Raw genomic sequence first — 16,320 nt, forward strand, 5'->3', positions numbered from 1 at the left:
AAACAAAGTTTATTTTGGCTCATAGTTTCAGAAGGTCAGTTCATAATCAGCCACCCTCCATAGTATGGGCCTTTAAGGTGTGAGGCAGAGCATCATAAGTGGAAGGGTACAGAAGAAAGTAGCTCAGGACCTGGCAATCAGGAGCACCGAGAAAGCTTCATTCACCAGGGACAAAATATAAACCTCAAGGAATGCCCACAGTGACCTACTTCTCCATCCAACCCTACGTACCTACAATTACCGCACAGTTAATCCATATCAGTGGATTGATCTGCTGATTAGGTTACATCTCTCATAATCTAATTAGTTCACCTCTGAGCATTCTTGGATTTCTCACACATGAACCACAATGATAAACCACAGGTCAGCAGTGGTACTAGTAATTGGCAGAATTTAAGACTTAGAAACTTGAGTGATTTTCTGAACATCCAAAGTACTGTCCCAGCATGGAAGAAGAGCAAGGCCAGATAGCTTCTAAAGGTTTCTGGTAGATAAAAATCAGCATAAAGTGATGTAGCCTACTACATCTCCTTTATTTTCCCATATTGGGACTTAACCAAGTGAGGATGATTCCAAGTTTAAAAAGACCTGACATTTATATAAGTTTGGAGATTCTATGAAAAAAGAATACTAAAGTTTGTATTTATTTGAAATAAGAAAAGAAACCATAAGAAATAACTGAAAATTGAGGTCCTTTCTGAAATCTTCTTAGTTTAAAAGCAAATGCTTCTTAATTACAACGTGGGCTCATCTGGAATATTCTGTAACTCTTAAGACTCTAGCACTCAACAGGCTTAGACACCATTAATTCAACTCGTGGGCCCACCTGCCAATAGGGTGTGGTAGCTATGAATTTATTGACATTTTCCTCTCATTTGTTGATCTTTATAAATACTATTTTTAACTGGAAAATAGAATAAATCTGTGCAACTGGCTGTTCTAAAATAAATGAACAGTGTTTGAGACCTGTAGTAAAAATAGTACTTACTCCAGAAGCTTTGCTTGACATGTTAGTCATTGCTAAAATTGGTTGACTATTACTAGATGCTTTACATCTGGTCCTGCTGCAGTGCTGATAATGTAGGTAGGTGCTATCATAGTTAGTTTACAGAGAATAAACTGAGGTGTATGGAGAGGTAAAGGAACTACTCAAGATCACACAATTAAAAATATAGAACTGGGATAGAACCTGATTCCAGCCCTTGCCTTCTATGGTACCACTTATAAGGATATATATAGTCACTGTGGAAATAGTGGGCCAATCTGTAGGAAAAATAAAATTAGAATTTTCACTATTATATTGTATCTAAGTAACTTGTGTTATGTTTTATTAGCTGTGCTGTCAAAATGTCATCTTCAGTTGATAGTTCTTTTATATTAGCCTACCTGACATGGGTTTAGAGCTCTTTATGATGTTTGTACTCTCAAAATATTATAAAAAAATCAGAATAATTATTTATATGGTCTTAGTACATTTTAAAACATATAGAAGATACTGACCAAGTTAGATTTTATGAAAGTTTTATTATGAGCCTGATTTTCAATTCCTTATATTACCTAAGTTATGAAGTTATTAAAAGATTCTTGATGACTTTTTTTTGAACAGTGTAGGAAATTTTTCCTAAATGCTTTCTATTTTTAATAATTTCTTCAGAATTTGAGCTGGTAAAAATGATGAATGAAATTCAAAGTAATTTAAAATACCTTGGTCTTTTGGAACCTTATTTCTGGAAAAAGGGAGAACCCTGTGCAGTGAGAGGATCAGATACAATGTGGTATCGAGGCAAAGTAATGGAAGTTGTAGGTGGCACTATCAGGGTAAGTTTAATATTCTTTTGTAACTGTTCTGGCTAAATGCTGTAGCATTAAGTAGCCTTTTGATATGTGAAAATTTGATTAAAGCATGTTTTGTTGAATTCAGTCATTAGATACATTACACTTGTATTTGTTGAGTACAGTTATTAGATGCATTACGCTTTTATTTGAATTATTATGCTTTTATTTGTATTAAGGATTTCCTTTCAAATATATTTAATAACCTGAATAATGGAATAATAGAGGCAGGTAGGGATTTGACCTCTTGTGCCTTGGACCACTTAGTTGTAATCTGTGGCCCTGTGTGCACACATGGAATTAAGTAAAACTTGCTTTCCAATATGTTTAGTATCTCCTTGCAAATTTGTTTGTGGCCCAACTAGTCCTTTCAGGATAAGGATTAATTCACCTTTACATAATAGCGAGGTAGCACTCAAGTTTCATTCAAAATCTTCAAAAACAGCTTCATGCATTGAATACTGAATGTATAAAAATATAGATTAAAATACCTTCAAAGGGGCAGGGATTGTGGCTCAGCAGTAGAGCACATGCCTAGCACATGTGAGGCCCTGATCCTCAACACCACATAAAAATTAATAAAGGTATTGGGTCCAACTACAACTAAAAATATCTTTTAAAAAAAATACCTTCAAAGACATGCACACCTATAATCCCCAGCAATTTAGGAGGCTGAGATGGGAGGATCACAAGTTTGAGGCCAACTATGGCAACTTAGCAAGACCTTGTCTCAAAATAAAATTTTTAAAGGGCTGGGAATGTGGCTTAGGGGTAGAGCACCCTTGGGTTCAATTCTCAGTACCACAAAAAAATAAAATGGAGAGAAGGAATATAAGTAAGGAAATAAAATTGATGAAGATATTTTACACTTGAAATGTGTACTTTTAATTCAAGTGAGGGGGAAAAAATAAGTCTTTTGTTTCTACTTGGTCAGATATTTATTTTGTTAGATATTTAATAATTATATAGCATTTTAAGGTTTTTTAGCTTTTTCACATCTGTAATTCATATTTTATAATTTTTTACAACTGTCCTGGACTAAGTTATTACTCCTATTTTAATAAAAAAAAATTTGAAGTTTAAGTTCATTGACTTGCCAAGGTTGCCCTGTCAGTGAGTAGTCATATTGGAGTCTATATTCTAATCTGGACTAATTTCTAAATTTCTGTCTTGTGCTTTTTCTGCTGAACTACAAATTTGTAATGGTTTTGATGGAAATAAAATGGTTTCAAATTTTGGGTGAATACTTAAACAACTGGATACCCACAGTTTCAATGTGTTTATAATCATGTGAGTCACTTTTTACATACATTTGAGTTATTCAGATAACCCCTACCTTTTCTTCTTTATTACAAAAGTGAATTGAATTCAGTTTTTATCAAGTTATCATACTTCATGAGCTTTACATATATGGAATCCAAATAAATAAGATGGTGAACTATTTATTTAATTTCTTATAATGTCATAATACCTTAGTTTTATTTTAAATGTATTCAATAGTATTTTGATAGTTTAATCATTAGTTTTTTTCCCTTGTGGTCATTTTACATTTCAGGTATACACAATGAATTTTTCATTACTTAACCTGATACCTTGCAAGTTTATCCTATGGTCAACATTAAATAAACATTTCATTAAGTCAGTCATGGAAAGATAATGCTATGTGTTCTCTCTCATGTGGAAGTTTTTTTAAAAGTTGATCTGAATGCAGAATAGTAGAATGTAAAATAGAGGCTGGAAGGATAAGGAGAAATGTGATACGTTCATTTTGCTGAGTTGAGACAGAAGAACTACCTTATTGGCATTCCTTATTTTTAAATCAGAAACTGAATTAACATTTTTAAAAAGAGTTGCTCTTAATTAAGGAAGGCCTAATAAGGCCAGTTTCTTAAAAAGAGTTTTGTTTTATAGGTTATGTGTAAGAAAACCTTTGTACAATGAGATTTGATATGCTACAGAATAAGGGAATATAATGTTCTTTTTTTCCTACAAATTTTTCAAATCCAAATTTAACTATCTAAACTTAGTCATTTTGTTTTGGTGATGGTTGTTAATATTAGGAAATCCCTTCTGTCCCCTAGCTTTTAGTAACCAATTTTAACTATAAATTTTATTTGACCTGTTTCAGGTACAATATTTAGATCATGGATTCACTGAGAAAATTCCACAGTGTCATCTTTACCCTATTTTACTATATCCTGATACACCACAGTTTTGTATTCCTTGTCAGCTGTATCATACTATACCAGTGAGTATATAGTAATTTGTAATAAGTAATGCTTAATAATTTTAAATATTTTAAAATATTTTTTAGAAATTAGAATGTATTATTAAATCCCTTTCAGTTGTAACAAAATTAATAAAATACCTACAAATAAGTTTAATAGGACAGCGAGAAGGTCTTTATATATAAAATTATACTTAAGAATATAAAACATCTGAGTAAATGAAAACATAGTATGTTCATAGATGGGAAATTGTAAAATTGTAAAAATGTAGTTATTTCTTTATTGAATAAAATTACAACAAATTAGCTGGAAGTCAGATTTTAAAATAATGTATTAATGATCTCTTGCTTCATAACAAAGTTAAAACTTAATGATCTAAAACCATAACTTATACATTAGTTTTTGTGGCTTCAGAATTAGGAGTGGTTTAGCTGGGTGGTTTGAACTTCGGGTCCCTCATGACACTGCAGTCAAGATGTCCACTGTAACATAGCCGTCAAGAAGATCTCTAGGGGACAGAGGAGCCACGTGTATGTAGATGGCTCATTACTTGCCTCTTGGCAGGAAGTCCTACTGCCTTGCCACATGAATCTCTTAACAAATGAAAATATGACAAATTCTGCTCCCTAATGAATAATGTATTGTAGCCCTGTATTAGTATTGCATTGATATATGGGTCTTTTAAGTTTTTTTTAAATTGTGATACTTTGTTTTTAATGTAAACTCATTTTAAAAATGTTATGCTTTAAAAGCATGAGTACTGTAGGCAGAATCTCAAACTATTATTTTTTAAAGGTCATTTTATCTCAAACCTATGATATTTTCTGAAAATGGCTTATGTGTTTTATATTGCTATCTAGTATTACCTGTTGATAGCTACTTCTTTGTGTATTTATTTGCTCTATGCTTTGTCTCACTTTGTAAAACTGTGAAAGAATCTGAGTGTATTAATCCCACATAGGTTGGGAATGTCTGGCAGCCAGATGCAATAGAGCTTCTTCAGGAGCTGCTTTCAAAGAGAGAGGTGGATGTTCACATTATGGTAATGTGTCTAAAGCATATATGGTTGGTTTAAATTATCTGCCATAAAATGTTACAATTAGCATCATTTTAGCAATATTTTTATGATAAGCCATCTTATTATGTGTTCAAATGTGCATATGAATCATCCTTTAACATCGGAGAAGTAACTACTTTGGTTCCTAGGCTTGTTTTAAATAAGCTTAATTTTGAGCAAGTACCTGAGACTTTCATAACCAATAAAGTCAGAAATTTGAAAGAGTATTTATTAACATCTCACTTACTTGGATACAGGAAGCAATATCTCATTGTTGAAGATGTTCATAAATATATGCAGCAGTTTTCAGGATACTGCTGTGTTTACAGTGCTGTGTTAGGTAATCTAAGAAAGCCTGTCATTGACAAGCCCTATCCCCAAAGACCTTCTCTAGTTAATGAAACAAGACATAAACCTAAAAATCTCACACCACAGAGCTGTGTGCTGAGAGCCAAAAGAAGGGTAAAAAGGGAAAGTACAATAGAAATTCAGAGGTGGTGAGAATGGAGGTATCCCTTAAAAAAAAAAAAAAAAAATGGTAGAGTTCTCCTGACCGTGAAAGTGAGTGCACGAAGGCACAGTGAGTTGTTTTTCAGAAATATACAACTGACAGGATGGTGGAGGCTTTTGTGAGGAGGAGGAGTGGTGATTTGGATTCAGCAGACTGAGGTAATAGTTGCTGGGCCCCAGTAGAGGTTTCTGAGCCATGAGGTATAAGAAGGTTAACCTGTAGTTGTTTGAGGAAAGTATTTTTGTATTAAAGTGATGAAGACCTAAAAAGAGCCACAGACCCTTAATTAAATAATAAAATAGCTTATGTCAGTACTAAGAGCCCCTCTCTTAGTTGCTCTTAGACCACATGGCAGGTCACTGAAGTAAGGTACAGATTGAAATTTTTCAGTTGGTCAAGGTGACTCTCTTTGCTGCTTAGCTTAACATAGTCAGAAGAACCATTGTAGTATAGCAAAGACTGCTGTGTATGAACATGCCTATATGTGCTCCTTGTCCATATATACTAAAGGAGATACAGTCCTACACTTGTAATTACTTCAAGTATAGAGCATTCCAGAAATGCCTGCCTTGTGGGGCTTCCATTTTAGTGGTGGGAACCAGAAAACAAGAAAAAAACAAACTGGGCTGGGGATGTGGCTCAAGCGGTAGCGCGCTTGCCTGGCATGCATGCGGCCCGGGTTCGATCCTCAGCACAACATACAAACAAAGATGTTGGGTCCGCTGAAAACTAAAAAATAAATATTAAAAAATTATCTCTCTCTCTCTCTCTCTCTCTCTCTCTCTCTCTCTCTCTCTCTCTCTCTCTGTCTCTCTCTCTCTCTGTCTCTCTCTCTCTCTGTCTCTCTCTCTCTCTGTCTCTCTCTCTAAAAAAAAAAAAGAAAAAACAAACTATAAAATCTATTGGGTTATGATAAGCGCTTGGAAGAAAAAGCAGAAAATGCTGATAGAAGTGCTGCTGCTGAGGAGGAGGTTCCTCATTAAAAACAGTGGTCAGGTGACATTTGAGCCTAGACCTTAAAATGGTGAGAAGACAAACCATCCCGGTTCTTGGAGAAGGTGCCAAGGGCTCTGAGGTTGGAGCAGTAGCCTGTGAAAGGAATAGCAGAGCTGCTGCATTGAGGGCCTGTGTTGCCTATATATACACTGTAGGCTCTGATGTGAAATATATCTAGTATTTCTCTCAGGATATTATGATGATAGGAGACAGGGTCTTAGGAAAAGATCAAAGCAGGGAGATCAGCTGGAAAACAATTATTGTAATTTAGTGAGAAGATGAATTGAATTTAGACAAGGATGGGACCAGTGGAAATTTAAGCTTACCTATTACGGTTAAATCAATACCTAATAATTGTGAATGGACTTTATGCAAAGTTACTTTTTTTTTTCTTTTTTGCTTGGTGGGGGAAGTGGTGGGGGCGGGGTTGGTGATGCTGGGGATTAAACCTCAGACCTCACGCCTAAGGCAAAAGCTGTGCCACTGAGCTATATCCCCAGCCTTTAGTCAGAGTTTAAAAAGTCATTGTAATGAATCCTGCTTTTAAACTGTTTTAATTCCTTCTCAGGTGTGTGTATTTTTGTTTGATTGTTTTATTTGTATATATTTTTTTGTATATTGGTAAATATATTTTGTATATTTTGTTTTTTGTTTGTTTTACTGGGGATTGAAGCCAGGAGCAATGTGCCACTGAGCTACATTCCCAGCATTTTTCTATTATTTATTTTGAGACAGGGTCTCACTAAGTTGCCGAGGCTTACCTTGGTGATCCTCCTGCTTCAGCCTCCAGAGTTGCTGGGATTATAGGCATGCTTTACCAGGCCCAGCTAGACTTAATGTCTTCTGATTCCTGCCATTTTTATATTTTTTAACTGAACTTTATTTCTTCACCTCTACACCTTTTCTCCCCTCTACTAAGTATAAATTATTATTGTTGTCTGAAGTTGACATAAATAGTAAATTATATATGGCTTCTAATAAATAACTAGAAAACATTATACTATTATGGCATGTAAATATATTTTACAGAAATCAAAGTCAAATACCAGGAAGAAAATTCTATGAAATGAGCATTAGTCAAGCTATCTGCTCATACTGTTATTGTTGGAAGCCTGATTTCATATTTGTTGACTATAACACATCAAATAAATCTTATTTTTTAGAATAATAATCTTCCTTTTTTGAACTTAACATAGGAATTGCCTGAAAATCCATGGGGGAAATTGTCTGTTCATCTCTATTTTGATGGAATGTCACTTTCCTATTTTATGACACACCATAAATACTGCACTTTTGAACACTGTGAAGAGATATTTAAAGAAGTAAGTGACTTTCTATAAGAATCTACACAATAGAAAATATCTGATTAAATTGTTACATTTTATACCTCAGGTCTTAAATATGATTCTACATATATGACCTAAGAATGAGAATTTGTAAATTCTTTGTTGAGAAAGCAATATACTGCATCATGCTTGTCCTGAAAAACTCTTTATTTACATTAAGATTTTATTAATGTTTTTGTACCTTCAAAATTAATGAGATGCCATGTTATCCAGTATTGTTTGAACAAGGGAAACACGTTATAAAAACTCTGTAGAATTCAGTGATAGAAAAAAATGCTCCTCAGACAAAATGTTTTTTTCCTTTGATTTGACAGGAAGGAATAATACAAAACTCTAAAATCTGAAGTGCTCCAAAATTCTAAACCTTTGAGTGCCAGCATCATATTCAAAAAGTTTTCAGATTTTGGAGCATTTTGAGTTTTTGGATTAAAGTCTGTGTAAGTAATCCAAAAATCTCCAAGATCTGAATTGTTTTGGTCCAAGTATGGGGGATATTCAAACTTTATGAAGTTTTTGCTGTATATCTTCTTATGAAAAACTTAGAGCCATATTTTCAGCATAACATATTAAAGAAATAGCCTATTCTGTAGCCTACTGCTTCCATTTTTAATATTTTAGATACATTTTCACATTTCAAGCTGCTTAAAATCCTTGAGAGGAGTAGTATATACATAATAATATTTTATATCCAAGATGTTTTTATTTCTAGAGAAACAGTTTGCTTGTTAGGTGTTTAAACATTCATTTTAGTGATAGTATACAACCAAGCAAAATTTACTTACTTCTCTCAGTCATAAAACTGCAATGTCAATTTGTATCTGTAATCCTCACACCAGCTTTTTTTTTTTAAGCAAAGACGTATATGTGTGCATGCATGCGCAGACATGTATTATCTAAAAGTTTCTCCATGTATTAAGCTCAGTTGATAAAAATTACTTAGCCTCTTTTCCAGTTGTACTCTTCACTGTGCATATTTTAAAAGGAAAAGTTTTAGGTACCACTGTTTCCTAGTAAACTAATTATCATTGATACATATTTAGCATAACATAATGCCTCCATATCTGTGGGGATGAAATATGAAAGTGCTTTAAAACAATATTATGTAGATAAAAATTGTTTTATTTATTAATGATATTATATTGTTTTAGAAACCAGCAGATTACGATAAAAAGTATGAGGAAGAAAGTTGGGAAATAAAATTCGAGGTAAGTTACAATCCAAATACTTTGGAAACTTTGCATGCTTCATAAAGGATCTGATACAGGATGAGGAAGTAAGAACTTTCTTTATAACTGCTTTACTGATATATTATTTATATACTGTATGTCACCTTTTTAAAATGTACAGTTCAGTGGTTCTTAGAATTGTTCACTGAGTTATGCAACTATTACCACTAATTCCAAAACTTTCCAAAAAGAAACCCTGTAAAAACAGTACTCATTCCCCATTATTCCCCAGTTTTATGGCAACCACTTAATCTCTCTCTCTCTGGATATGCCTGTTCTAGACTTTTCATATAAATGGAATCATACAATATGTGGTCCTTTGTTCCTTTCTTGTTCCTTAGTATGTTTTTAAGGTCCTTGTGTGTTGTTGTACATAGAAGTATTTCTGTTGACAAATAAAATTCCATTGTATGGATATATTCTGTTTATCCATTCATCTGTCGATAAACACTTTGCTTGTTTCCACATTTTGGTGATTGTAAATAATATTGCTATGAACATTCATGTACAAGCTTTTATGTGAACATGTGTTTTCCTTTTTCTTGGGTGTATACCTAGGAGAATTACTGGGTCTCATGGTAAATATGTTTGACATTTTAGGGAACTATAAAACTCTTTCCCAGAGGGGCTGTACCATTTTGCCTTCACACTATTTTCTCTATGTCCACACCATTTTTTGTAAATTTTTTTTATCCATCCTGATTTTGATATACATTTCACTGATGATAATATTGAGCATGTTTTCATGGGTTTATTGGCCATTTATATTTTTTCTTTGGCGAAATATCTATTCAAATCCACTGCCTATTTTTAGTTGGATTATCTTATTATCTTTTTATTGTTGAGTTATAAGAGTTCTTTATATATTCTGTATACAATCTCTTCTCCGGTACAGGATTTGCAGATATTTTCTCCATTCTGTGGGTTATCATTTCACTTTCTTGATAGTGTCCTTTAAGCACTATAACTTTTAATTTTGGTTAAGTCAAATTTATGTGGTTTTTTTTAGTCACTTGTGTATTTTGGTGTAAGGAGAGTTTTAATAAATAAGCTTTATTAGTAGAATTTTATTTATTTGATATAAACATAACATGCTTGTAGTAAAGTAGGTACTTTGTAACAAATCAGTAAAATTCAGCTATAGTCACTTTTGCTGAACATCCCTAGATATAATATTTGCTTTGGTTTTGTCCAGAATTTGAAAATGTTTAATAGTAATGAACTAACCTACAAATAGGTGATGATTTTATTTGCTTACGTTATTTATCATATTCTTTAAGAATAAAAATTAATTTTTCTATATTTTTATGGGTGCATTATATTTGTACATAATGGTGGGATTTGTTGTTACATATTCATACATACACACAATGTAACAATATAATTAAGCTAATATCATTCCCCAGTATTTCCTCCTTCCCTCTTCTCCTGTATCCCCCTGATCCCTTTCCTCTACTTATTCCCCACCACTTTTCATTTTTCCTCTCTAGTTTCCACATATGAGAGAAAACATACAACCCTTGACTTTGAGTTTTGCTTATTTAATTTAATGGTCTCAAGTTCCATACTTTTCTTGCAAATAACATAATTTCAGTCTTCTTTATGACTTAATAAAATTCCATTGTGTGTGTATGTGTGTGTGTGTGTGTGTGTGTGTGTATATATATATATATATATATATATATATATATATATATATAATTTTCTTTATCCATTTTTATTCTTTTATCCATTGATGGACAAGGAGTAAAAAGTACATTTTAAAAAGATGTGAGAATGGGGGAGTAGCTCAGTGGTAGATCACTTGCCTAACATGTGCAAGGCCTTGTGTTCAATCCCCAGCACTGCAGAACAGAAGAGATGGATAAGATAGATACTCACCTTTTTTGATGATTTTAACTAATCTTTTAGCATTTCATATATAATTTTAGTTTTATTAGAAAATAATTATTCTAAAAATAAGTGAAATACTACAGAAGCATGTAAAGGCAAAAGGAAATTGCCCCTGTTCTGCACCTCAGATACCCAAGTCCTATTCATTAGTGCCAATTATTGTTGATGGAGGACAAAAGAAAGCTAAACATCTTACAACATTTTGTTTCTACTACCTCAAAACTATTGTCATTTTCAATATTAAGGATAACTTGCTTTCTGCTAATTGAAAGTAAATTAACACCAGAATGAATTTCTATAGTCAATTTTTGTGATTGTCATTCTGAAATTTGAAATTTTTGTGGTGTTTCAGGAATTGCTTTTGTCTGAAACGGAGACTCCTATTTTACCACTATATTTGTCTTCATCTCTACCTCCCCCAGAAGAACTGTATGCTGTTCAAGTGAAACACGTTGTCTCACCTAACGAAGTATGTCATCTGGGTGATTTGGTAGTGGTTAAAAACATAGCAGCAATCTTCGTTTTAAATATTAGAATTGCTTCTTCACTTCTCCAGCTTCCTGAATGTAAATATTGTGAAACTGGTGATCTCTAATTGGCCTCACCATGTAATATCCTCCTCAGACATTTATTGTTTGTCATGAAGCAGATGTTTGGTAACACCTTCTAGGTTCAGTGTCTTGTGCCTTTACTCACTGTTGTGTTTATATTGATTTTTTTTTAGTTATTTAAGATAGAACTGTTTCCTCCTATAAAATCACAAACATCTCACTAGCAGTGGTTTTTTCCTATACCAAAATCCCTGATTGCTGTGGGTTAGTAAGTTGTTAGATGATAAGTGATACAGAAAAAAAAAAAAACCTGTTTCTATTTATGATGTTTGTCTACTTTCCTCACTGGAAAATAACTCCATGAAAATAGGACTCTTAATCCATGTTATTCATTGATATATTTTCCAGAATTTAGAATAGTCACACACACACACACACACACACACACACACACACACACACACACATATATATATATTAGTAGCCACTAGGTGAATGTTGACTGACTGAATAATGCAATAAAGAAAATTCACTTATAAAGCCCAGCACAGGTATACCACCTGTAATCCCAGCTACTCAGTAGGCTAAGGCAGGAAGATTGCGATTTTGAGGACAGCTTGAGCAACTGAGGGGAGACCCTGTCTCAAAAAATAAAAAAGGGCTGGGGTTGTAGCTCAGTGAAGGGGTTACAGCCTTGAAAAAGAGCCTAAACAAGCACTGCAGAAGTTTAATAAGAATGCAGAGACATTCCAGCCAGGTATGGTGGGGCATGCCTGTAACCCCAATAGCTCGGGAGGCTGAAGCAGGAAGATCATGTATTCAAAGCCAGCCTCAGCAACTTAGTGAGGCCCTAAGCAATCCTGTGAGACCCTGTCCTAAATACAGTTCAAGAAAAGGCTGGGTATGAAGATGTGAATTTGGTGTCAACATACGTTATATATAATCAGAGATATGATAAATTATTGTATAATAAGAATTGTAATGCAAAATAAATCATTAAAAAAGAAAGTTAAAAAAAAAAAAAGAAAAGAAAAGGCTGGGAATGTGGCTTAGTGGGTAAGCAGCCCTGAGTTCAATTCCCAGTACCAAAAAAAAAAAGAATGTACAGACATTCCCCTCCGCTATCAGAGTTTAGAACAGGTATACTTATTTTTTGAAGGAAATAGGTTTTTTGTTTTTTTTTGTTTTTTTTTTTTTAGTTTTAGATGAACACAGTATCTTTATTTATTTTTATGTGGTGTCATTGGCGAGGCAAGCACTCTACCACCGATATACAGCCTCAGCCCAGGAAATAGATTCTTAACAAAACTTAAGTTTTGTTATTACAGGCTGGGGAAGCAGGGTTTTGTTTTTGTTTTTGTTTTTTGGTACAGGGGTTGAACTCAGGGGCACCCAATCACTGAACCACATCCCCAGTCCTATTTTGTATTTTATTTAGAGACAGGGTCTCACTGAGTTGCTTAGCACCTCGCTTTTGCTGAGGCTGGTTTGAACTCAAGATCCTCTTGTCTCAGCCCCCTGAGCCACTGGTATTACAGGCATGCACCACCGCTCCCAGAAAGTTATCTTATTTCTAATGTTATTTCTTGCCTATCATGTGCAAGGCCCTGGTTTCAATCCCCAGTACCGCAAAAAGAAAAAATAAATTCAAACTTACATGTCCTTAGCCAAAAAGGAGGAGGGAAAGACAGGTAGCAGAAGTAGCTCATTCAACCTTTTACATAATAAACCATTGTCTCACAGGAAGGAAAGGACTTGTTGTCTACTTTCATCAGAGACCATAGTAGTGTACAACTATTGCTGGGTTTTATAATAATTTTTGTATTATTTATTGCTACATAACGAATTGCCCCAAATTAGCAGCTTACAGCAACACACCTGAGAGTAAGGAATCTAGAAACTGCTTAATTAGGCCAAACATGGTGGCACACACCTGTAATCTCAGCGGTTCAGGAGGCTGAGACAGGAGGATCACGAGTTCAAAGCCAGCCTCAGCAACTTAGCAAGGCACTAATTAGGCAATTCAATGAGGTCCTGTTTGTAAATAAAATACAAAAAAGGGCTGGAGATGTGGGTCAGTGGTTGAGTGCCCCTTAGTTCAATACCCAGTACCCCCAAAAAACACTGCTTAATTGGGCTGAGGTTGTGGCTCAGTGGTAGAGCACTTGCCTGGCACATGTGAGGTACTGGGTTCAACCATAAGCACCACATAAAAATAAACAAAAAAAGGTTAAAAAACACTGCTTAATTAAGTCTAGGTCAGGATTAGTCTAGGTTGTAATCAAGATGTTGATGAGGACTGTAGAATTCACTTTTTAAAAAGACATGACGTTACCTGGAGAGATCAGTTCTGCATCCTTGAGGCCCTTCCAGTGGCCTGCTTAGGCTGTGACTACAGACTTCCTGGAGCTTGCATTCCCCAACAAGAGCACCAGAGAACAAAGCCACATGTCTCTTATCCAGCCTCAATAGTCACACCCTACTTCAAATGGTGGTGTTTTGGCTACAAAATCAGGGTAGTAGAATATGGGAGGGAACTACAGTGAGGTAAGCAGCAGGAGGCAAGGATCATTGGGGCTTTGAGACCACTTGCCACAATAATTCATCCACATAAGTGAATACTAGAAATTACAAAACTTGAAAGTTCTTTTCCTTCCCTTCCATCCATTTAGGTGTACATTTGCCTTGATTCTGTAGAAAACTGTAGTCAGTGTAACCATCATAGTAACACAGATGACATCACCTGGGAATCGGAATCCGAGAGTCTTGAAGAAGCACTGCAGAGGTTTAATAAGAATGTAGAGACATTCCCTCCTCTGACAGATTTTAGAACAGGTATACTTTTTTTTTTTTTAACAAAATAAGGTTACTAGCAAAACTTGATTTTTGTAATGGACAGGAGTTTGGGTTATTGCTAATGCTAACTGTATTTTCTTATACTCATTTTACATGCATGAAATCTTCAAATTCCAAAGATAACTTGGATATAATCTCTCCCCCATTTTCTAGAGTAGGAAGGTAAACTAAAAGAGGAGTTAAGCAAATCCTCTGGGATATTTCTACTTCCCCAAAAAACTATATGTTGGGAAATTGACAGCATAAAGTATAAAAGATCATTTTCTAAGCATGAAGTTTTACCACTAGCTCAAATAGTGAAAGTTGCCATTTAGACTTTAATTGCAGTGATTCAATTATAAACCACCTACACTGATAATTTTGAGATGGGGGGACTCAAGACTGTCCTGGTCCATCAGGATCAGTTAAATTCCTTTTTTCTGTCCAGTCTGTTCTTTCAGGCTTTATTAAATATGCATGATTCTGCTGTAAGGGAAATCTATTTAGTTTGTGGTTTGACAGTTCGTGAATACCAAGAGTGCCTATACATTTATATCAATATGTGATAGAGGTGTATTTAATCATCAGAAGATACTTTATTTAGCAAAGGAAAAAGTATATCAACCTAATTCATGTCTTACCTTATTTTAATTTTTTTTTTAATTTTGAGACAGAGTCTCATTAAGTTTATAAGGCTGGCCTCCAAACTTGTAATCCTCCTGCCTCAGCCTCTCCAGGGAGATTTTATTTTATTTATTTTTTATTTTTTTCAGAGTGCAATGCTTATTTTATTCTGTGACTACAAAAATATTGTCACAAATATCTATGATTATTAAGTACATAAGGTTATTAAAATACATTCTCTTACTGAAGTAGCACAAAAATATTACATAAACAAATAAAATGAGAACAAGCATATTTCATTTGCTTAAATAACACTGAGAAAGCCACTGAAAAGCAGAGCTTCTGAGGGGTTGGCAGGCAGCATGCAGTCCAGGGAGATTTTAATAGGTCATGATCTACTTTTGGCTGATGAATATTGCTTGCAATTGCCTCCACCTGAAATGTTCTTCCCCAGACTGTCTGTGACAGTTTAGGTCTCTGTTCAAATGTTCCTTTATTGCAAGTCTTTCCTGACCTCTCAATGTAAAACAGACTCCACCTTCAGATGCCCCCAAATCTCCATCCTTCTTCTCACCTCTTTTAAATAGCACTGGAGTAGGTGACTCAGGGTCACCAGCAATTAGAGGAATACCTGACACAAGTAGGTGCTTATAAAATTATAAATATCAAATGAGTAAATAAAACTCATGGTTTTTTTTTCATATATTCCCTGTTTACAGTCCAAAGGGAACAATTCCTTCTTCATTTTGTTCATATCTCAAGGGAAGTCACATGGAGTTCATGGAGTTAAACATCCATTATTTGTGCATTTTTGATGAATATTTTATACTTCAATAAAAATTTATTTAAAGTATGAAAGTTAAAGTAATGCATAGGTATGTTCAATAAGGAATTTATATCAAAGGAGGGTTTTTTGTGTTAAAATGACAAATAGGAGTTTCAGGGTTTTTTAAGTTCTATTTTAAAAAGCCATATTTTTAAGGCTAGCAAGGTAAAGTTGGACTGTTAACAATATTTTCAGTTACTAACTATGCAGGACAGAACAGATAGATGAGATTCTTTATTATTCAATTGATGACTTTACACCTTCAGGAATAACTAATAAAAAATTATCTGAGGGGGTAGGAATATATAGGTCAGTGGTAGAGTACTTGCCTAGCATGTACAAGGTACAGGGTTTCAAGGCTCAGCACAGCAAAAATACATAATTGAAAAAATTT

The 16,320-nt window shown here is 34.2% G+C and overlaps 1 protein-coding gene across 2 annotated transcripts in view; it reads left to right on the forward strand.

The window, feature by feature from the left end:
- Rnf17 (ring finger protein 17) overlaps positions 1–16,320 on the forward strand; it is a 114,624-nt gene that overhangs the window by 91,873 nt on the left and 6,431 nt on the right. For both annotated transcript variants that reach the window (XM_077792974.1, XM_077792981.1), the window contains exons 26-32: positions 1,655–1,818; positions 3,962–4,081; positions 5,023–5,103; positions 7,822–7,947; positions 9,120–9,176; positions 11,443–11,559; positions 14,314–14,476. In XM_077792974.1, coding sequence (XP_077649100.1) covers positions 1,655–1,818; positions 3,962–4,081; positions 5,023–5,103; positions 7,822–7,947; positions 9,120–9,176; positions 11,443–11,559; positions 14,314–14,476 — 828 coding nt within the window. The remainder of the gene's footprint in view (positions 1–1,654; positions 1,819–3,961; positions 4,082–5,022; positions 5,104–7,821; positions 7,948–9,119; positions 9,177–11,442; positions 11,560–14,313; positions 14,477–16,320) is intronic.

Source organism: Urocitellus parryii, chromosome 2, assembly GCF_045843805.1.
Source record: "Urocitellus parryii isolate mUroPar1 chromosome 2, mUroPar1.hap1, whole genome shotgun sequence".
Lineage (NCBI taxonomy): Eukaryota > Metazoa > Chordata > Mammalia > Rodentia > Sciuridae > Urocitellus > Urocitellus parryii.